Source organism: Metarhizium acridum (genome assembly GCF_019434415.1).
Source record: "Metarhizium acridum strain ARSEF 324 chromosome Unknown scaffold_255, whole genome shotgun sequence".
NCBI lineage: Eukaryota > Fungi > Ascomycota > Sordariomycetes > Hypocreales > Clavicipitaceae > Metarhizium > Metarhizium acridum.
Window position 1 is genome coordinate 43,357 of NW_027094022.1, and position 22,758 is coordinate 66,114.

General features: G+C 42.3%; 5 protein-coding genes across 5 annotated transcripts; 1 reads left to right on the forward strand and 4 right to left on the reverse strand.

The window, feature by feature from the left end:
• Positions 1-389: 389 nt before the first annotated feature.
• J3458_012266 (uncharacterized protein) lies at positions 390-2,280 on the reverse strand (the record flags this gene model as incomplete). Its single annotated transcript, XM_066120001.1, has 7 exons — positions 390-626; positions 686-857; positions 931-1,142; positions 1,201-1,629; positions 1,692-1,978; positions 2,027-2,084; positions 2,149-2,280. The coding sequence occupies 7 exons, from the start codon at positions 2,278-2,280 to the stop codon at positions 390-392; spliced, it is 1,527 nt and encodes a 508-aa protein (XP_065974947.1).
• A 1,239-nt stretch (positions 2,281-3,519) lies between these two features.
• On the reverse strand, positions 3,520-4,215 carry J3458_012267 (uncharacterized protein). Its single transcript, XM_066120002.1, has 4 exons — positions 4,194-4,215; positions 4,118-4,138; positions 3,938-4,064; positions 3,520-3,876 (listed from the first exon to the last, which is right to left on the reverse strand). The coding sequence occupies exons 3-4, from the start codon at positions 4,051-4,053 to the stop codon at positions 3,540-3,542; spliced, it is 453 nt and encodes a 150-aa protein (XP_065974948.1). The 5' UTR covers positions 4,054-4,064; positions 4,118-4,138; positions 4,194-4,215; the 3' UTR covers positions 3,520-3,539.
• A 1,139-nt stretch (positions 4,216-5,354) lies between these two features.
• On the reverse strand, positions 5,355-7,655 carry J3458_012268 (uncharacterized protein; the record flags this gene model as incomplete). The annotated part of the gene is made up of 4 exons (XM_007813963.2): positions 5,355-5,854; positions 5,914-6,896; positions 6,959-7,284; positions 7,356-7,655. The coding sequence occupies 4 exons, from the start codon at positions 7,653-7,655 to the stop codon at positions 5,355-5,357; spliced, it is 2,109 nt and encodes a 702-aa protein (XP_007812154.2).
• Positions 7,656-8,027: 372 nt separating this feature from the next.
• On the reverse strand, positions 8,028-9,890 carry J3458_012269 (uncharacterized protein; the record flags this gene model as incomplete). The annotated part of the gene is made up of 1 exon (XM_007813962.2): positions 8,028-9,890. The coding sequence occupies one exon, from the start codon at positions 9,888-9,890 to the stop codon at positions 8,028-8,030; it is 1,863 nt and encodes a 620-aa protein (XP_007812153.2).
• Positions 9,891-12,811: 2,921 nt separating this feature from the next.
• J3458_012270 (uncharacterized protein) lies at positions 12,812-13,576 on the forward strand (the record flags this gene model as incomplete). The annotated part of the gene is made up of 1 exon (XM_066120003.1): positions 12,812-13,576. The coding sequence occupies one exon, from the start codon at positions 12,812-12,814 to the stop codon at positions 13,574-13,576; it is 765 nt and encodes a 254-aa protein (XP_065974949.1).
• Positions 13,577-22,758: the final 9,182 nt, after the last annotated feature.

Below are 22,758 nucleotides of genomic sequence, written 5' to 3' on the forward strand. Positions count from 1 at the left end.
GTATACTTTAGATGAGGAAGGTATAAAAAAAATAGCTGAAGAAACGAAGGATGTTAACGTAAACACTAATGTTAGTATAAATAATCCTAATATAAATTTACCTGATTCAGTTTTTAAAGGACTTACTAATCTAGGAATAATTTCCCGTATCGTACACCACGAGAGCTACAGCAGATGAACCGCAGACCCATCCGTACCACATGTCAACTAGAGTCTAAAAGAATACTACTGTGACCAGTTGCTCTGCAGCAGCAAGACGGACGACATGCATTTCCTGACACCAGCCCGTAAAGCAACAATACGTGGCGATTAGGAAAGGCCTCAATAGCCACTTGGATCTTGTATCCGATGGTTCATTTCAATCAAGGCAAACTACACGTCCGAGCAGGCTAATACATGTATCTAAATGTAATCGCCTTGTCTCCCAGCGCCGACAATTCAGCCGCGGTGTAGTTCTTGTCCTGCCCCTCAGCCAACTGTCTCTCCCTCTTGCGATTGAGCCACCTATAGCCCAACACGAGAAGGAATGCCGCAGCGATACCCAGCACAATGAAGCCGATTTCCAGGCCGTGGCCCAGGAAGTAGCGAGGCTTGTCTTTCTTTCGGTAAAAGTTCGAGGCCATGGCCTGCACAAAAAAGCCCGTCAGCAAAGAGTCATGATAGCATGGACCGCGAAGAAACTTACACCCCCGAGGTTACCGATACCAATCTGCAGGGCCATGCCCGCACTGCGTTTGTAGCTGCCGGATAAGTTGTTCGACAGCCAGGCAATGACACCAGGGAAAGCAGGGTAAATCGCACACGCGGCAACAAAGACACCGCCGTACACCACCTTGGGGTTGCTCGAGGCAATGCACCTGCGAGCAGTTAGCCCTCGTCTCCCCTTGCAAGATGCAAACGTTTCGGCGCCCAGCGGACATTTCGACTCACATTGCGAATCCCACCAGCATCATGCACATGAAGCCAATCACAAACGGGCTCCGTTTGCCGACTCGATCGGAGCAAAAGGCGACAATGACGGCCAATATCGCGGCAGTGATGTAGATCGGGACCGTCATGAGCTGCGCTTCTGTTTTGGAATAGTTTAGGCTCTTGATAATGGTCGGCAGGAACAAGCTGATTCCGTAGAGTGGGCAGACAATCTACGACCCCTGCGTTAGCTGTCCGCAGCAAAAGCAGCGAGATGGGAAAAGAGCTTACACCCCAGTACACGAGAATATTCACCCAAATCTGCCAGTCCTTAAACGCCTGCCAGACATACTTCCATTCAAACTCCTCGGCCTGCTCCACCTGCGCCCTTGCCTGCGTCTCGGCATCGCCACCGCCCATCACCGTCTGGCCCTGATACTTGAGGCGGTGAATCACAAACGCCTTCTCATCCTCTGTCAAAAATGACGCCGTATCGGGGAAGTCATGAATCAGGAAGAAGGCGCAAAACGCGACGAGGACGGTAGCAATTCCCTCGAGGATGAAGATCCACCGCCAGCCTTCGAGCCCGGCCGTGCCGTTCATCTTGCTGATTGCAAATGCCAGCAGGCCGCTGAAAGCACCGGCCACGGAGGCAGCGCTGAAGAAAAGCGCCTGGCGGAACTGGATTTCGTGTCTGCAGTACCACATTGTCAGGTAGTACTGCTCCCGTTAGTTTCCACAAAAGGGGATTCCGGAGGGGAAAGGCAGGAAACGCAACGCACAGCGACCCCGGGGAAGAGACCGGCTTCGGTGACGCCCAAAAAGATGCGCGCAATCAGGAGGCCGTGGTAGTTCTGAACCAGGCCCATGAGCGTCATGACGAGTCCCCACGCCACCATGATGGTGGGCAGCCAGCGGCTGGGGCGGAGCTTCTTGAGGAGCAGGTTGGACGGGACCTCGAACGCGGCATAGGTGAAGAAGAAGACGGTGAGGCACCAGTTGTACTGGTCCGGTTGTATGCCGAGATCGACACTGAGGCCTTCGACGTCGGCGTTGCCAATGTTTCCGCCTGTGCTTCTCAGTTACAGCTCCAGCTGTGGTGTGAGAGGGCTCTTACGGTCAAGAAATGAGAGGAGGTAGAGGAGCGCCAGCATTGGGATCAAACGGATATCCATCTAGAGTACATGAGCGTGGCATCCCTCGGTGGACAATGGGAGAGTCGAGGCGCGAGATGGTTACCTTCCAAAGAATCTTCTTTTCATCAACATGGTCAAAATTAGGTGGTGTCGCGACCGTTCCGACGCCCATGTCATCCGTGTCGCTGACGGCTTTGTTGTCACCAGCAGCATATTCGTCATGGTTGAAGGGCATTACGACTTTTTCAGTCGATTGGCCCGAACGGGACATCATGCTGGCGGCTGAAAAAACCTTGGGGTCTGCAGGCGGCGATGAAGCAGTGTAGGAGAGTGTATGAGGAATGGCAGACTGGGGAGCGTCTTTCGACTTGTCCGCACTATTGATGGGGAGGCAGAAACCAGGGGGGACCCAGGCTCATATATTATACTGTGTTTGTGTTGCATAGGAATGGAGCTCAGACACTTTTAAACCAAGGCCTCATCCATCTCATTGCCTGGTTCATTCGGAACCGAGACACAGCAAGTAGACAAGTGTAGGTACCTAGGTAGGCAATACCACCGGCAGGTCAGCATTACTATTGCTGGAGGAGTTGGCCTATACGGGCGAGGTATGCCACCCAAGTAAGAAACCAGTGTTGGAACCTTGTCCGAGATTAACTTTACGATGCACGAGGGACGTAACCAGTGCTGTTCAACACTTTGCCCTTTTAAAATTGCCACGGAAAGCCACACCGTTGCGTTGGTTGCACAGTACTAAATGTTGAGCTTCAACAAACAGCTCTCGAGACGCGACTCCATTTTCCCCGCTCCAATACGGAGTACGGACCCGGAGAGGTACAACAGTTGGGCCTCCGATGACGACTCCTCCTTGAAGAGGGAAGCCTGGTTTATTCAGCTCGCGGCGTCGTCCCCAATTCCGCTCACTCTGATGGGCCATGGCGTACCCATGATGGAGATGACCATCAAATCACCCCAGACAAGGCAATGAATGAGTGGACCTGAAGTGCGGTTAACCGCCCGTCTTTGCTTCACCCTCTCCACAATATTTCTTGACTTCCCCAGCTTTTGTGGCTTCGAAAACGCGGGGTTGACCGCCATCCGAACTAGGCCCATCGTGCGACGGCCAAGTTTTCCATTCGCCCTCCATTTGTTCGATTCCTGGTTTTATCCGGACGCCATGGCAGACCGTTATATGCATAACGTCAAGCCGACTTTCAGAGTTGTCTGCGCCGGATGCGAAGTGGAGAAGAAGCCATCGTTGAAGACGCTGTAGATAACCCGAGAGTTGCTTGTTCGTTATCAGGCGGTCGCCTCCACTTCGGTGGCGCCGGGAGCAACGGGCGCAGAAACAGGCTCGAATTTTATCCATGTTGTTGAAGTTGGCCGTTGGCTGGCAAAAGGTGCGAAACTCTCCATTCGGGAAACTCAGATCAAGCTATGTCGCTGTCTATTGCTCATATACGTATACGAGGGGTGCTCTGTCTTGTGTCTATCTCACGTGGCTGTAGTAGATGCAATCTCCTGATGGCTTGCTGGCAGCATCGATGGAGAGCTGTCATATCTGTAGAATCCCTGTCCACTCTTCACGCCAAGATGTCCATTCTCAAGGTAACTGGCCAGATAGCTTCTTGGCTCTTCCGGGATATCTCTTCTCGCAGCAGCATAGTGCTGCTCAATATCGAGCACTACGTCGAGGCCGACAATATCCATAAGCTCAAATGGACCCTTTCTGGTCTTCAAAACGTCTCTAAAAATGGCGTCAATTTCCTCTGGTGTACCCGCGCCCTCCGCTGCTGTCAGGAGCGCTTCTCGTTTGATGGCAGCCCATATTCTATTTAGCATTAGAAGACTCCATATCGCCTTGACGCCCATCGGGCACATCAATGACTTGCCTATTGTAAATGTATCCCATCGATGAGCTTCTCACGTGAAATGGCGAGAATCCATGCGCAGCGCATCGTTCCATCATGGTCCGAACCAGAGACGGATCAGTTGATTTGTGCCCCATGATCTCAATGACTATTCTCTGTTAAGATATTGAACCCAATACTTGTGAAACAATCTCCAGTTACCTGTGGTTTCCGGTGGCCAGTCTACGAAATGAACAGTTAGCATATATAAAGATAAGCGGGTTGATGACGGACGTACACGTGTGAGCACTTAAAACGCGTTTCGCATAATTCAGAGATAGCCCAGAAACAATTTCAGAACAAGTATAGCTGCTAGAATTAGATGCAATGATCGTGTTTTCTGGCGCCAAGGCATCAAGTTGGGTTACAACTTCCTGCTTCAGGCGCAAGCGTTCGGGAATACACTACGACAGTCTTAACAACGAATCGCATCATTGTATTCATGCCGCAACGTACCTCGACTACGAGCCATGATTCACCCAGGGCAGCTCTCATGAAATCTGGCGAATGTGCACGCACTTTGCCAAAGTTGCCATTCGGATCAAGTTGGGATCGCAGTTGATTAACGCTCTCAATGCTTTCCCGGAGTTGACTTGGTTTCCCATCAATCAAGTTGACATCGTTGCCTCTGCTTGACCACTAGAGAAGGCGATTAGAGATGAGTCTTTCATCAACGTAGGCCGATCACTTACCATGTAAGCAAGGCGTCTACCTTGTGAACCTGCTCCGAGAACGGTCACCGATGACCTCGCCAGCCGTGCTATTGTCATATGCATTCTAGCCGATCTGTCGTTCAATGGAAAGATGGGAAAATGAAAATGAGAGAAAAAAGTAAGATCTCAATGAGAATATGAAAGAAACTCAACGTTGATTCTCAATACAACTCTTGAGAATTGAGTGCCAGTCCAGCTGCACGGTATTCGGATCCGATGTGGAGTTCGATGTCGATCTGGCACATCGGATCCGTCTACCACAATGGCAGGTCGACCGAGGCCGCAACATTCATTAATTTACCCCGAGGAGGGAGCCAAAATGAGAGATTGTAAGCTAGATAAGCCTATTACCTTTCAAAACAACGACGCCACGTGTTCCGGGTGCGGTCTAATAGCCCGACCATACCACATGGCTTTGTGTTGCATTGCGTCCGAGCTTTGGGTCTACTTGGCCAGGTAATTAGTGCCGTTCATTTGTTGCCACTATCGACCCTAGTCGATGCAGAAGTCAAATGGAGGGTGTTTCTCCCTTGTACCTTTTGCCAAGAAATAAATTTAATCGATCGGATGAAGGAGGAGGCCTACAGCCCCGGGTGGTACGGTGTGGCCACGACCCTCCACCAGCAAAATGCCCACGAAGCTGAAAGGCCAATGGAATCATCTGGTAAGTCAACCTTGAGTATGTGCTATTCCGCGAACGGTGCTTGCAAGACTACGTACGGATCTTGGCGCGACAATATCGCATCCGGTGTTCCCATCTCAGAAGATCGGTTCCGTGCTGCCTGCACAGACTTGGAGCTTTGGGGAAGATGGCTTAGCGCCGCTTCCAGTGTAGATCGAAGGCTTGTATGCGATTCATCAGTAATCTTCCCTTGTTTCAAGTCCCTGTCAATAGCTTTCCGTATGAGCTGGACACCAGCAACAACATGATGCGGGTATGGATCGATGGATATGATGGGTACAGTGAAAGATGCCTCGAACGCTTCGTCGGCATCTTGTTGACTGGAGGCTGATGCTACAGTCATGGTAAAAGAGTTTTGAAGTCCAAAAACCAGGGCATTCATAACAGCGTTTTCTGCGTCGGCGTTGGTCTCAGTCACGCTAGCCAACAAGTCGTATCGTTCAGTAGCTTCAATGATGTCAATGAACATCAAAATGCTAAGATGGTAATGCAACATTAAGGAGTCTAGAATAAAGGTTAGCAAAGAGGTCAATATGCCTCACAGCATGCTGCATATCACATACACCAGCGAAGTTTTGTTTGTTGTCCGAGAAAGTGCATTCGCCTTTGACACGCCTCCAAAGGGCGTCGGAAGACGTCATCGAACTGTTGAACTGCGCCAGTGACGAAGCCGAACGCTCTACTGACTTCCGATTCATTATGTCCGTCGCGCAGAGCCTCTTTGAAGACTGATGTCAGCTTCCAAGCAAGAAGTTTCCATGCACTTCCGCTGGCAATAATTTGGTTTGCTCGTTCATCTGTCATGTCAATGACTCCGTCAGCCCGCCAAGTCTTTGTCATTTCGTAAAACATTTTGGCGCCAGTTCGTATCAGCCGCCAAGGAAGCTCAGCATCAAATCCGAACAGACCAGAAGATAACAATGGGCGACAGTTGAGAGTCAAAGATGCTGATGTATCGAATGTTAAAGCTGCCCAGTAAGCAATACTCTCTGCGGCAATAAAGTCCGAGCTGCCGATGGCATCGGGATTAGCTACGGCAGATTTTGACTTGACTGTGGACGGTGACACTTTTGATCCACTGAACTGCAAGTTTCGCTGTCTCGCTCGCAAGGTTTGTATCTGCTGCAAGGCCGCATGTACGCACGCTTGCCCTGAAATGCCATCAATTTCCTCCTCCTCTGATATGCCAGTGGGAATTGGGGTCAACGCGAACAAAAACAACGAAAGCATAGACCGGTAAGATGGTCGATTAATAACTCGAAGCATATCTCGTCGGGCAGTTCTCCAAAGGGCAAGCACAATGTTTTGGTGGTGTTGTTCTGACCCATCGCCCTTGACGGTGATGTAGAGCCATCGGGCCGAAAAAGCAGCAATCGTGCTTCGCATTGACTGATCAATCAATCTGTCTTTTATGCGAGGTTCACGGACTGGAGCGCGAATAGGGTTATTCCTTTCATCATCAGAGTTCTCGGCTACCCACTGGTCCAGCCGACCACAAACCTCGGCGATGTTGACATGCTTTCCTGCCAGGCTGTGTTCGGCAAAGCTATAATTATTGGAGAATTAGCAAGACCTACGAAAATTCTCGGAAAGACGGAAGAATCATACAGGAATGGACAGCCGTCCCTGCCCATCCAAGACCCGAAAACGGCGTCAAATCCATCACGGTAAAGAACCTGAAGCCAGGTATTCTCCAGCGGGCTCAGCAAGTCCGAAATCGAACCGGTTGTCGAATCTGTAGCTGCCGGCGAAGAGACAGTGGTCTGCCTAGGCTTGGTGGGGTCCCAAGGATCACGAGGAGATGAGGCCATTCGGTCATCTTGTCTGTCATTAAGGACATTCGGGCCACCACAACTAGATATCTCGGATTGCCGGCGAAGCTTGCGTCGGCCCAATGGCGGGCGCTTTGGCTCGGAGCCCTTCTCTTTCATCCACTAGGCGCGGATTAGCTGGCCTTGATTATGGAGTAGCTGTGCAAAAGAAGAGAAGGAAAAAGGATGCATACCTTGAATGTACATTGCTGGTTGCGATTCAAACACCGGGTGCAAGAAGCAGACGAGTCGCCAGTCTCATTGCTGCGGCTCAGAGCGTCGCAACCCACTCTGGATCGACGGCACTCGTCACAACTGGAGAACTGGGTGCGCCGAGCAACGACATTGGTTTGCATGGCGGAGCCCAGTGCGCAGTATGCCTCCGTTGGATGTTGCAGGACGGGACAGATGCGGAATGGAGGAGAGTTGGGCTGGGAGTATGGGCTGTCAGCGTGAGGCGATGTCGGGGATTTTCCCGCCTCGCGCAGTTCCATGTTCACTTGACTTGACTTCCATCCATGCATGTGCTTGTGCTGCCAAGCTGCTTCTGCTGGTGCAAGGAAGGAGCCGCCCAGAATGAGAATGGGGGGAATTGCGGGGTCTCCAGACCAAAGCCGGGTGTCGCGTGGATTTCATCGCTTGTGGACCAATCAATTTGCAGCAGCTCATGCATCACATTTTGAGCCGAGCGCCAAGCCAACGGAGTACGTCAATTATATCATCGGCACAGACTTTATCACACCATCACAAAGATTTTATTGAGAAACTCAGGATAAAGAATGTAGCTGGGCTATCTGATGCTGCAGCTGAGTGATGGGAACATTTTTGCAGCAAATATTGGCAATCTCTTATCAGTTACCTAGGACCTACAGCAAAGCAACAAGAAGAACAACCAGGAGCATCGCCGGCTCCAGACGACCCGCGGCAGCAATCAAGGTAGCCGGTAAAGTCGTGGTAGCCGGTAAAGTCGTGGTAGCAGTTGGGACCCAGAGGGTGCCAACCGGAGTCTGAGGAGAAGAACTGAACGATGTAGACATAGGGAAGTCAGAGACAGCAGTCATTGTCGACTCAGGCTTGGTCAGATTGGTGAAGGGGAAGGGAGCCGCGGTTGTCATATTCCCGGGTATATGCCTGGAGGACGAAACGGGCAAAGTCGAATTTGTCGAATTCAAGAAAGGGGCGTGTCCAAGACAATTTTTAAAGTCGGAAGCGCAGAGGGACTGGTTCGCTCCAGGGCTAGAACGACAGGCCTTCCATTCCTCGGTGCGGTTCTTGGGGCAAGCAGCTTGAGTAGGTTGAGCGGTCTGAGCCGGGGCAGCTGACGGCCGGCAAGCAGTAGGTTTCTTGAAGCCCTTTTTGAAGGGGTCGTAGCCCAGACAGTCAGTCATGGCAGACTTGCAGTAGGCTCGGCCCTTTCTTGAGCTCTTCTGGCAGCTGTTCCACTCGTCGAGACAATTCTGAGCGCAGGTGTCGGCGGTAGGCGTAGGCGTAGGCGTAGGCGTAGGCGTAGGCGTTCTGCAGGTGGTAGGAAGCCGTAAGCCTTCCTTGAAATAGTTATAACCGACGCAACGTATGAGATCAAGACCACACACTGCTTTGTGGGAGTTGGGCAAGAGCTTGCAGGCGTTGTATGCGTCAGTACACTCTTTGGCACACTTATCCTGGATGATGGTCTCAGTGGGCGTGGGCGTGGGCGTGGGCGTGGGAGTTGGGGTGCGAGTAGAAGTCGTAGTGGAAGTAGATGTCGGTTCTTTGGCACAGGTAGCAATAGGAAGGTTCAGCTGGCCTCTATAGAAAGGGTTATAGCCAAGGCATTGAACGAGCAACGTTGGGCAGTGGTTGAAGTCGGGCACCAGTAAGCAGCTGTAGTAGTCGCGCACGCAGCGTTCAGCGCAGGGAGAAGCGGCCTTTGCGACTGAGGAGACTGAAGGCTCTACTATCTCGGAGTCCGTCGTCGTCGTCGTTTCCTGAGGTTCTCCTGTGGTACCGGGAGAAGAATTGGGCCCGGAGCAGTCCGAGTCGCCGGTAGTGCAGGGAGAAGGAGTCTCGGTGATGGAAGGCTCCGTGGTCTCAAAGTCCGTCGTCATCGTTTCCCAAGGATATTCTATGGTACTGGAGGAAGGACTATGTTCGGAGCAATCCGAATCGCCAGCAGCGCAGGGAGCAGGGGCCTTGGTGATGAAAGGCTCCGTGGTCTCGGAGTCCACCATCATCTTCTTCTCAATTATTGCTCTGGCACTTTTGTGCTTCAGGCAGGCGTGGTACTTCTCACGACATGTGGACTTGTTGGCATCGGGTTTGGCGGTGCACTTTTGGTACGCCCAGATGCATTCCTGCGTATGGATATCCGTAGAAACAGTCGGAGTCGGAGGCGGAGGTGGTGAAGGGGGAGGCGGAGCGTACGGGTCGAAGGGCTTGTCCTTGCCCTTGCAAGCAACAGGCACGTCGTAGCCCCTCACGAAAGGATTAAAACCCAAGCAGACTGTATAGGCACCGTCGCAGGGCCAACGCCCCCCGTGTGTGCCCTTGCACTCATACCACTCAACAGTGCATCTGTCGGCGCATTCCTCTGGGCTCTCGATAGCAAGGATCGTGCCCACGAGTCCGGCCAAAACAATGGGACGCATCTTGCAGTAAAGCTGGGTTGATTTGCCGAGAAGTCGCTGAGTATATTTGCCAATCTGGGTTCGTGAAAGAGAGCAGAACGAGCCGAACAAGCCGGTGAGCATGCTGGGGATGACGATTCAAGTCTCTTATATAATTTTGTGCTTGTTTCCTTTAAGCATTTTAAAGTTGGCTTTAGTACCGTCTGCTGCCTGTCAAACTGAAAGCTTATCCCAAAGCTTGAATAGGCATCATGACTTCAAAAATGGGAAAGGTAATTTTGCAGCCACGATGCCTCAGCACAATTTCCCGACAAATTGGGCCTAGTACCATGCTAATGCATGCCGGAGGGTCCTCTGATTTGAATCTAGGAACTGCCAAGACTAGGAATACATATTCACCTTCGTATCTCGCCTCATGCAACCACGAATCTAGTAGCTTTTGGCCCTACCGACGAACCGGATGTGGAGAGGAATTCCAAGAAGAGACTTATTTGGGAGGCATTTTGCTTCCTAAAGACCTGCTAGAGAGCCAGTCTCTGTCAGAATCGTTGCATTTTTCCTGGTCCCCTTTTCTGATTTCATGTGGGTGCGACGGTTTGACCCTGGCCTCCTTCGACTTGTATCCACGTAAGATCAAAGCATGGTTAGACATTGAAAGTCCAATTTTGAGGCTCTGACTTGATTTTTTTTTTAAAGTGAAGCGATATGCTTCTTGTCATTAAAAGCTACTAAAGCACTAGTAGAGTTTCGGCTGGTGACACTACGCTGTGTCACTCCTGCTAAACTAGCCCAAATGAAACTTTTTAGTCCAGTAGCTCCTCGCTTTCCAGCTCACAGCTTCTATTTTACCATTTGAGTGAGCGGCCCTCGCGTAGTCATTGACGCCTTGCGCCACGCGGGCTGAGTGATGTCCAATCATCATTTTCAAGCGAAGACGTACCTTCCATAGCTTCTCGCTGGTAAAAGCCATGTTCTCGGACGTGAGATGATGATCTTCTGTGCTCGTTTCCGTGGCGGAAGTAGAATCTGCGCAGTGTCCGGGGTTGTCGTGCATTGTAGGTATGTATATCGACTCTTTGTAGCTTTCCCGCCTGTCACGACCAAAATAACCCACCGTAGGACCACGTCCTGATATGCAAATAGCCTCTTGCCTAAAACGGTTCTATTTAATCTCTGGCATTCTACGTACATTGACCTCACAGTGAGATTACTCACAGGCGATATAGAGCTACATATATTGTTGCTCTGATAAAACTACTTAAAAGATCAGTAGGTCGAATAAAGGGTCATAATTTGAAGTCCACTTGGCCAAAAACTAGTATCTGCAGCTTGCATATTTTTATTTGAGCAGTTTTTACGCCAAGTAGCCAACGTGCGACCGCAGTCGCCCACATACATAGATACCGACCCAGCCGGCACGGCAGGCCATTCAGACACATATAGACGGGGAGTCACGGGATAATACAAATCTACGGGAGTAAATAGACAAAGATCTCTCGGTGAGGCCGAATCTGGGCTAACTGTGGTCAGCTCGGGTCTCGAAATCAGCCGAGTGAGTAAGCCCGTTGTCTTCGTCATTGGTCTGCAACCTATCCTCGCGAGATATCAACATACACTCCTCAATATTTTACGCTGCATCCTCATAGATAACAGTACCATGCTTGCAGTATCCGTGTTGAACTTGCCGCCATCTTCCAAGGGGTCTTTGCTTACTTCCCTTGACCTCCACCAGAACCAAGTAAAGACCGGGCCGGATGAAATGCCCGCTGAATGATGAAAGCTGTTTTTCACTCTGTATTTGAGGCTCGAGTATCCCGAGGCTGCAGGGACCAGGTCGGAGATGAGAGACCACTTGGCTCGCTTTCTCGAGGGTCGATGGATGGTGACACAGCGTAAAAAGGGAAGCCTGAGAGTCTTGCCACAGGGAAGTCTGATAGTCCAATAAGGGTCTTTAATATCAGAAAATTCGGTTATTGCCCGTGTTATTGCACTCTACTTCGAACAGGCCCTGTCTTTTTTCCTAAAATAAGTGGCTCTGTGGCACTCTATCATTTAACATGCACTGTTTTCGACCAGGGAAGAATCCCAGCCGAGAATGAATATAAGGAGGTGTAGCAACTGTGAAAATACATTCATGAAATAAATATGTCTTTCTCACCATGCCGGTTCATATTCTCTCGAGTCCCTCACCATCATCTTTGTCTGAGCAAATCTTGCGAGCAAAGTATCAACTTTAAGGAACATGTGGCTCAAAGCGTGTCCTGGCGTGGGTTTGCATGCTGAATCAACAAATGGTCACATTTGCTGCCGGTGCAACTGGAGTTGATCAAAACGCAAGCCACACAGAGACACGTGTCTCGTTCTCTGCCTTCGTCACATCTGGCAATACATCCTCCGCCTATATCGAGGCGACGCGCCTGACCAAAGATGCAATTACAAAAATGACGAAGCTAAACAAGGCCCGTGTGGGTAATCCCTCCCTCAACAACTACATGATAAAGCCCGGAACCCAGATACCCAAGCGTCATGCTGAACTGGCACCACCCCTGCTCACCATCACCAATGACCTAGCCAGAGCCGCGGCCTTGCTCGCCGAACTTGATGCAAAACACTTACCAACAAACCATTCCTGTCCACTTGGGAAAAGAGGGGGATCATCCTGGCTGGGAATCCTGCACCACGAGGGCTCCGTCCCGTGGGGCAATGACAGCTCTTACAAAGTCAACTTCAGTCTCAAAGAACGACGGGAAGACGTAACGGATGTGGTCATAATAGGTCTTTCGAAATGTTCAAGATTACGGAGCCGATACTACTGGAGCCAGGGTAAGTCTACAGCGTGGGAAGCTCCGAGTTTTTCCTCTCCAAGAATTTGTGTTGATCGGTAACTACTGCAGGACTCGACCAAGGCAATCCAACAGGCCATCGACGACGGCAAAAGTTGCGGTGCCGGTTGCAACGGAGCAACAACCAAGAATGCCATGGTGTATTTTCCGCCAGGTAGATACCTAGTATCGAGCTCTATTGCAGTGTACTTCGGCACTCAGATGATCGGCGACGCCATCCAGCCGCCGACAATTGTTGCGGCACGAAGCTTCGTCGGCCTAGGGGTCGTATCAAGTTGTCGACGCAGGTCCAGACGGGAATTTCCAAATGGAGCCAGGATTGTTGATGAAACCTGGTCTCAATTCGCTGCCAACGGTGGCAAGCTCTCGGACGCGAAGAAGCCCGCTGCGATGCTCAAGGTGGGCAATGCCGGAGACGTCGGCACAGTAGAGATGCAAGACCTGATTTTGAATGGCAAAGGCCCGACACCTGACGTCGTCTTGATGGAATGGAACATTCAGGCAATGCTGCGTTGGGGGATGTCCATATTCGTCTTGGAGGAGCAGTCGGGACGGAGCTCACACCGGCCCGAGTACCCTCCCAATACAAGAGGAACTAACTCACCAAACTTCCAGGTTGCCAGCTTGCTACTACATGTTTCCAAGCAAGCGTCCGGGTATTTCGAGACCTTCTGGGCATGGGTTGCCGATCATCAGATAGATGACCCGGATCTAAACGATATCCATAACAACATGGAGCAGCTCTCCGTCTATAGTGCTCGTGGCATACTTATTGAAAGCCGAAAAGCCACATGGTTGTACGGAACAGCTTCTGAGCATAGTTTATACTACCAGTACAACTTTCACGGCGCAAGAAACATCTTCACAACCTTTTTGCAGACCGAATCTGCATACTATCAGCCAACACCCGCGCCACCTGCCCCGTTTGAGAGCGCCGTCGGCAATATCCTGGGAACTGGCTCATAATCTCCAAGGTAGCCGCATGACGGGTCACAGCTATTTACCACCATTCCTCTGGTTATCACGGTTGAACTGGTAGACCTAGCCTGATGTAGATGTAAGCTTTCTATTGCCAATAGCATTATATTCAAGGAACTTACCGTTGGCACACTAGCAGTGAGTAGGAACGCAGCAGCGACGGGGGTTACTATGATGTGTGAGAATTCAGGTATTGTTTGGCGAATAAGTATTGAGGTTGCGTACAGAACCGTGGCCAAATATAACATATCATTGATCCGTACCCGGTACTCGGTCCTCTAGCCGCCCCTCCCGTGGCTGTACCCCGCAGTCAGGGGCCAGACACGTCTGGTCAACTGGTGCGGCCCGGTCCGGATCGGCGGTTGTAGCCACTTGCGCATGCCGTCTTGTCAGTTTAACAGACGTATCAAAAAATATCGCCATACTTTTCCGAGCAAATGTTCTTCTTTGGCACACAGTTCCGAGACTTTACCATGCAATCGCACAGGCTTTAATCAGGCGTTGGAGGGAGAGACTTGTTTTAAGCGCCATAGTTTGGTGAACCTTTTCCCCCTTGCCGCTTCATAACAATGAAGTTTCCCGATGTCCTTATCCAAGGGCCAGTTTTCATTGTCACCGCTGGAAAAGAATCAATAGAAAGGAGCGTAATGAAAGATCTAGAATCAATGCAACGCGTGGGAAGAGACAAGAAACTTGAACAGCTATCCGAAATGACTGCCAAAGAACAAAAATACAGTGTCTCAGACCGAAGAGCGACCATGAAGTCACTCAGAAAGGGACTTAGTCCATTACCCTCGAATGGGTAGGGGTTGAGAGGACACCATGTGGTATACCCTAGGAAATGAGAAGCAGATGTTAATTCTTGCTGCTCAATTGCACAGAGATAGCCATGGGATAGAGCCCCCCCGACGCGATGGGTATGGCAATTCAACAGGGTCAACATGTGCTTCCTTTGGCTCATGCCCTCAGAGCAAGCGTTTCTAGTATCGTAGACCCCAATTTCTCCGGTGCTCATGCTCATTTCATCCCGCTGATGATGCATATGCGACCCGCTACGGACCTCGCTGGCTGGTTCAGTCTTTGAGACTTCAGACGCAGGATGTAGGTGGGTAACTTGGTCATGGAACCCAACTTTGACTCGCTCCTCAAGCATGTCGTACAACATGTACACACATATGTCTCAGGGACGTATAGTCTATCTTTGAAATACAATCTCTGATCCTTCTCGGAGAGCAGAGGCTGTGGGAGTTTCATCTCCTTTAATTCCGGCGGATTAATGCTATCGCTATTCTTTAACGCTTCTAATATCTTCAAGGAAACAGTATCGTTCTCGTAGGCAATTAATATCAGGTCTTTAATAGGTTTCGGGACTCCCTAGTCGTTTGGGTCTATCTTAATCTGGTTCAGGAAAACAGGTAATTAGCATAACTAATTTTGGTAGTATAGCGCGTAAAGTCCGCATAAAAGTTATCGAATATCTTTCTCCTTATATAGAGGGTGCGTAACTCGTTAATAGCTTATATTCTCTGAGTCCTGTTACCGTAAATCTTTTTAAGAGCTTATAGTATTTCCTTGGCTGTTAGAAATGACCGGGGGTGTTCTGGTTGACTTTAGGCTCGTATCTGTTCGTAAGCGCTGCCTTTAGTTTTACTTTGAATATACTGAATTCGTTATTGCTTAGTCGGATACTAAGCCGCACTATTATTAAGCTTATCACGAATCTTGTCTTTCTAGGCCTTAAAAGCACGATAGTCTCCGGAGAAAACCGGGGTATTTAGGAACTTAGGGTTATTATACAGTTTTAAGCTCGTAGTTGTGAACCAAGGCACTATCCTTCTAGCTATCTCGTCTTGAATGCTCGCGAATTCATCTCATTATTGCAGGCTCCCTTAGTCCTCGTCGTTTCAGGACCGTACACGAGTGGCTCGTAGCTGGGAACAGAGCTCTTACGAATATAGTAAATACAAGTGTATTGTGTATTGTATTTTATATTGTATTGTATTTTCGTGTATTGTATTTAAATACATTACATTACATAACTAAAATACCTATAAATGTATTATAAGTAAAAAAAACCCCTGTTTTTTTAAACTTAAGATTATAAGGCTAATTATAAGGGTTATAAGGGAAAATTTAATATTATTTAAAAGAGCTAAATTAGCTCTTTAAAATGCTCTACTTTTTATTACTATAAGTTATTATCTCAAAAAGTTATAAGCAATTGAAAATTCGCCCCGCTTTACTTACTTTTTATTTTAAGACATAACTTTAAAGCTTAATATCTCGCTTAATATCTATATTTTAAGGTTAATTTTTAAAGATTTAGAATCACGTGATTTTTAGCTTTATTTTAATATATAATATGCTTATGTAAGCATTTATTTCTATTATCAGATATTTTATAGCCTTATAATACATTTATAGGTATTCTTATCTTATAATGTATTGTAATATATTACAATACAATACATTACAATACAGTATAGTAAAAAATACAAAAAATACAATACATTTAGAGGTCTAGCTGGGAACTAAGGTAGGCGATAATCGCTTGGTCTTGCTCCCTCCCTTTTTATGCTAACTCTAGCTTCCTATCTAGTTTAATTGCCTTTCTCTCTGCGAAGGTTTCATCTGCGACCGCACGGTCCTTTTCTTTTTGTAACTCACGATTCTCCTCCGCTAATTGAATTACTTCCTCTCTGATAGCCTAGTTAGCCTCTTAGTCTATATTCGTTTTAGCTCGCTTATTTATCGCGAGGAGAACGTCCCACTAAAAGTCGCGATGGTTTCTTAAACTATGTAGTTGGCCTAAGTTACTTAGAGTGCATAACTTCCGGAGTAGGCGTAGTGGGTGATCGCGCCTCACGTAATCAAAGGCGTTAATTGTCTCTACTCTTAAAGGTAAGGCAGCTTTAGCTTTTATCTGCGAAACGCGATTATCTTCGTTACTAGTTTTATCCTCGCTACTATTAGACGGTTCGTCTTTAATAAGTCTAGGGTCCACGGCTATACGGATCTCACTGCTCTATCAGCGTTATTAACGTCCGCGTGTGTCTTTAATATCTGCGTTCACAGTTATGTTTTAAGGCGTTATATGCTTGTCTTTAGTATTATCGTCTTATTGTATCGTTATCTGTTGTATCTTTGTCTGCTGTATTGTTGTCCATTATATCGATTTCTGTTATATCGTTTGTCTATTGTGTCGTTGTTAATGGTATCGTTGTCTTTCGCATTATTATCTAGGTTAGCGCTACGTAATGTGAGGGTTTCACGTTAAGGGGGGCTTAGGCAAAGTATTCAAGTAAATTGTATCGTTAGGCTAAGTCTACACTAGATTTGGTATACAAGACGTAGCGCAAGGAAGCAAGAGAAACGTTAAAAAAGCAGCTCTCTTATAGTCAGAAATAAGGAGTATCACGTGCACACGCACGTGATACCCTTGACAAGCATCAACGTTGGTTTCGTGACATGGACTGCCAGGCGGTCCAGTCCACGGTCTACAACTCGATAGGCGGTCCAGTTTGAGGTCTCTGGACTGGACGGACCGCCTATTCGGAACACTGTTTACGGCACTGTCCATCAAAGACCTCAAGCTCTGCAAAGACCGCAAGGGTACCGTTTGAGGGCGAGTTCACTAAAGCGCTCCCTATTCACACAGTTTATTGATGATTATAATCATTTTATGGGAGGCGTTGACATTGGTGACCAGCTAAGATCATCGTATAACTGGGATCGACGAATAAGGCGTGGAGGCTGGCGGGCAATCGCGTTCCTTTTCTTACTAGAGGTTTCCATAACAAATTCATGGCAACTCTAGCGGCGACAAGAAGGCAACAGGGAAAGCCACCTTGATTTTAAACGTATTTTATATAGAGAATTCTTTCTAAAGTTTAGCAGGATCGCTGTTCTAACGAGACCCCAACCCGTAAGTACTTTATACCTTCCTCTCATAATGGCTCAGCACTCAAAGATACGCAGATCTAAGCGAGGATGGTGTGCTTTCTGTTCTTCTAATGAGAAGAAGGCTATTTTGACCATTGAATATCTCCATGGGCAATATCAACGCAAGTCTAATGTAATTTATGGCTGTAAGCAGTGCGACGTGCCGCTCTACAAGGACGGAGACTGTTGGAGTCAGTGGCATGTGTTGTACCAAGAAGTAGAAAATTGAGAATCTGGTAACCTGATTGGTCAAGATCCCTGCCGCGCTAAAACATAACATTTTCGCAGTCAAAGGGATAGTCATTGAGAAAACGTTCCAATTTTTGTATATTCATTCATGACTGTCTTGCTCCAACATATCGCCATATTTTTGCGACACTAAAGGCTGTGGATATTGGTCATCTAGCCAAATTTAGCTAGTAGTTAGTTATACATACAGCGTTGGCCCCCCACAAAACTACAGCTCCGATTAGAAATTCTCCTACAAATGCGTGCTGATCATGGTAGGTTTTCTGCACATAAGACTTAGCCCACTGCAGCATTGACCTCGACGTACGGTTTATGCCGATGGACCGCACCTCAGCCATTGCTCTAGCAGTACCTGTCTTCCCCTACCACGCGATTAAAGCGGTCTCGTCTTCTGGATACCAGTAACGGACCGGCTCTCCTCTCGCGTGCGTCGCCCCACACGCGTATGTGCGGTTAGCAATAAAACCTCAGGTGCCAGAGAAGTTACTACTAGTAGAGTGTTAAAGATTAATCGTAATAGTATTAACTTTAAAACGTTATCTATTATAAGTTAAATAAAATAGTATTTCTATAGAACTTTATTTAGCTATTTATTACGTTTTCAGTTATTAAGAGAATAAGGTTTAAAGAGCTCTTTTAGTTTTTATATTTTATAACTATACTTTACTTAACCTTTTAAATTACCACGATTAAACTCATCGTTTCTTAGGCTAATTAAGTTATAGATCTTCTTAGGTCGCTTTTTATAGCTAATAGTTGCGATATAGCGGATTATAGATGCGGGGATAGTCTTATAAATTAAAAGTCGCTTGGTTAAGGGTGGTAAGAGGTAGTTACGAAATTCGTGATTCTTAACGTGGCTAACGATGTTTGCGAGGTGTTGTAGATAGATCGAAATGATTATATCATGCTACGCCTTAGACGCCGTATCTAGCATATTCACTGCAAGACAGAAGCTTTTTAAGGGGTGTCCCGGAACGCATCTAAAAGCAGCGCGGGTGTTGTGAAAGGAAGTTTGTCGATGGCTAGTCCAAAGAATTGTAACGCGTGAGGCAACGCGTGACCTCTCTCCTAGCAATTTGTTACACTTTAAAGGGCACTAATTGTACTAATAATATATATATACAAGTCTATATCTAGCTATAAAAGAGAGAATTATATACGCTCTTTTTATAAGTGCGCTTATTATTTAAGTTATTTACTTATAATTAAGGGTTTACTCTTATTTAATTATACGTACGTAATTAATACCTATAATAAGTAACTTATTTTAATATACCTCTTAATTAAGCCTATTATTAAAGCTATTATAAGTATTATTTTTCTTATTTAAATACTTAATTAAGCGTTAAAAGTATAATTATAGGCTTAATTATATTTTATTAGCCTAAACGCGATACACATATATACACCTATAACTCTATACGTGGTATTATAATCTAGTTACTTTCTAATTCTTATAACTTACTTCTTAAAGCTAATAAGGTTCTTAAATAAGTAGTAAATTAATTTAAATAAAGTAATTAAATGCTTTTAAAATACTTATAGTTTTAATTACACGTATTATAAGCTATAACCTATTATAAGTGTAAATAAGTAATTAAATAACTTAAATAATTTAATTATATAACGTAAGCTCATATAAAATTAATTAAATAACTTAATAAAATATTAATAAAAGATCTTATAAACTTAATTATAAAGGTAAAACTTATTAAATTAAAGACTTATACGTATACTTATTCTCTTATATTAATAACGTAGCTATAATTAAATATATTATTTAACTTTCTTTAACTTATAAGTATAAATATTATTATATAAATTCTCTTTAAACGAGTAAAGCTTATTACTTTTATAAGTTAATAATAAGTAATAATAATTAAGTAAATCTATTATATAGTCTTTTAATTTATAAATTAATTATTTAATTATAATTTTAACTCTCTTATCTTTTTACTTAACTTTAAGGTCTTTAATATTATTAGCTTAACCTTCTCTTCTTTTTTCTTTATAACGTTAAAACGTTTTAATCTCTTAAAAGCTCTTATAAAGTAATATCTTATAAATTTAATAATTACCTCTTAAAATAATTAATAACGTTTAATAATATTATATTAAAACTCTTTTTATATTAATTCTTTTAAAATTAAGTTTATAAAGCTTATACTTATAAGTAATCTATTATATATTAATTATTCTTATATATACTCTTATAAAAGGTTTATTATATTATACGTAATCTTTTAAGTTAAAGAAAGATAATAGTATTTTACTTAATTTATAAGAGCTTTACTTTAATTAAAGGTTATTATATTTAAAATTACCCTTTAAATATTTTCTTTATAATTAAAGTATTTATTTTTTATAGCTAATAATATAACGTTAATTTTTACTTTTTTCTTAACTTTCTTAGTTTTTTTAAGGTCTTTTAAGTAATTAAAGAGTTATTTAATAATTAAAAGCTAATCTAGTATTATTATTTTCTCTTCTTTAATAAAGCTTTTATAAAATAATAATAAAAAAAGAGATAAACTAATATTAAATAATAAGAGTTAATTTATTAGTTTTTTTAATCTTAATTTTAAAGGCTTTAAAGTTATAAGACCTTAAATATTATTCTCTTTATTATTACTCTTTTAATTAAAGTTATTAAAACTTTATTATTAAAGTATCTTTTTTAGGTTTAATATAATAATATTCTTCTTAACTTTTCTTAAAACTTTTATAAGATTAATAACTTTCTTATTTATTTAATCTCTTATAACCTTAAAGTATTTAATAATTATATTAACCTTATATTTAATAATTAATTATTATAGATTATTATAAGTAATTAAGTATTCTCTTAGAATTTTAAGTTATATTCTTTTTATATAATATTATATTTTAAATATAATTATATTCTTATTAGCTATAATTTATTTAATTTATCTTAAATAATTATATCTTTATTAGCTAATATAAGTATTTCTTAAAATAAAGCCTTTAATTAACGTAATAGTATTTTTCTTTACTATAAATACGTATAATTTACCTTTACTTTTATAAAGACTTTAACTTAAAAATTTAAGGTTATTATCTTTATCTTTTATTACTTTAAAATACACTTTAAGCTTATTTATAATTATATCTTATAGAATTTATAGGACTTTATTTACTCTTTTATTATTTATAATATAGCTTTTCTTTAATAAATATAATTAATCTCTTAAATATAACTTATAGTTACTTTTAATTAAAGTTTTCTCTTTAAGTACTATTATTTCTTAAATATAAATATTCTTTAATTTAACTTATTTTTTTATTATCTTATTTAAGTAATAGCTTATAAGTTCTTTAAAGTAATTAATTTAAAAATATTAAGTATATATAATTATATTTTTAGTTTTTAGTTTATAATATATATAATATTAAAATATAATTAAATTTATAAAGGTAATTTAATAATTAAAGCACTTATTATTATCTCTTAATAAATTACTTAAAATATTAGTTTTTACCTCTTATAAAAGAGTTAAATACGTATAATATTTTACGTTTATAATTAAATATAAAGTATATTTAATAGCTTAAAAAGTATATAAATCTTATAAAGAATTATATTTTCTTTTAATATATATAAATATTCTATAAATTATATTAAATATTATATATAATATTTATTAGAGTATTATTAAGTCTTTTAATCTTATTATTAATTAATTTATATAGTTTTTACTTAATAAGTTACTTAACTTATATAATAAATAAGTATAATATAACGTTAAAAATCTTTTTAATTTCTCTTTTTATAATATAATCTATTATTATTAATTTAAATTAATTTAATTAATAATTTAACTCTTTCTTAATATAGCTTTTAATTATAAACTTATAAATTTTTATTAAGTAATTATTTTATAACTTTTTAAATATTATTATAAATATAAGTAATAATTCTTTATAATACTTATTAAAGATTTTTAAGTTCTTATAAACTTTATACTTATAATTTTATTACTTTTAAGGTTAATATAATAATAATTAAAAGGGGTAAAAATTAATAAGATTTTACTTAATAAGTAACTTTTCTCTTTTTATATAAAACTTATTAGTATATATAAAGTATATTCTTTTATATATAATAATAATTATATTCTTAATCTTTAAAAATAAGTACACTTAATTTTTTTTTTAGTTTAATAATATTAGCTTATACTTATATTTAAGTAATTATAATTAAATACTTTATAAGTTTAATTTCTTTAAAAATATCTTCTTTAATTAAAAACGCTTAAAGAGCTTAAATACTTAATTTAATTAATACTTAAATATCTTCTTATAAGATTTCTTATATCTTATAAGTAAAACTTAAAGGGTAAGTAAGCTAAAAGATTTAATTTTTAATAGCTTAAACCTAGTATTATATAAAATAATAAGTAAAAAAGCTTTATAATACTTTTAATAATAATAATATTAAGAGTTATAAAGCTTTAAAAAGAAAAGATATAAAGGTTATACTATATTAAAGAGAAGAAAAGATATTAATATATATAAAAGATAAGAAAAATAAATGCTTAAGAGATATAAAGAGTACTTTTTTATACCTATAATATATAATATTATAATTTTAAGTACTTTATTTAAACTTTATAATAAATTATTATATAGTTTCTTACTTAATATTACTTAATTATTAGTTTTCTCTTTTATAACTCTTTTCTTTTAATATCTCTCTTTTTTATTTCTTAATTATTTAATTATAGGTGATTAAATTTATTATATTTATAAAAACCTTTTAAACGTTATTTTAATTATCTTAAAGATAATTCTTAAAGATAAATTTATATTCTTTATTATTATTAAAATTTAATAAGATTATAATAATAAGCTTTAAGTTAATTCTCTTATTATTTATTAAGTACTTTACTTTTCTTTATTTAATTAAAATTTCTTTTAGGTATATATTAACCTTCTTTAACTTAAATACGCTTTTT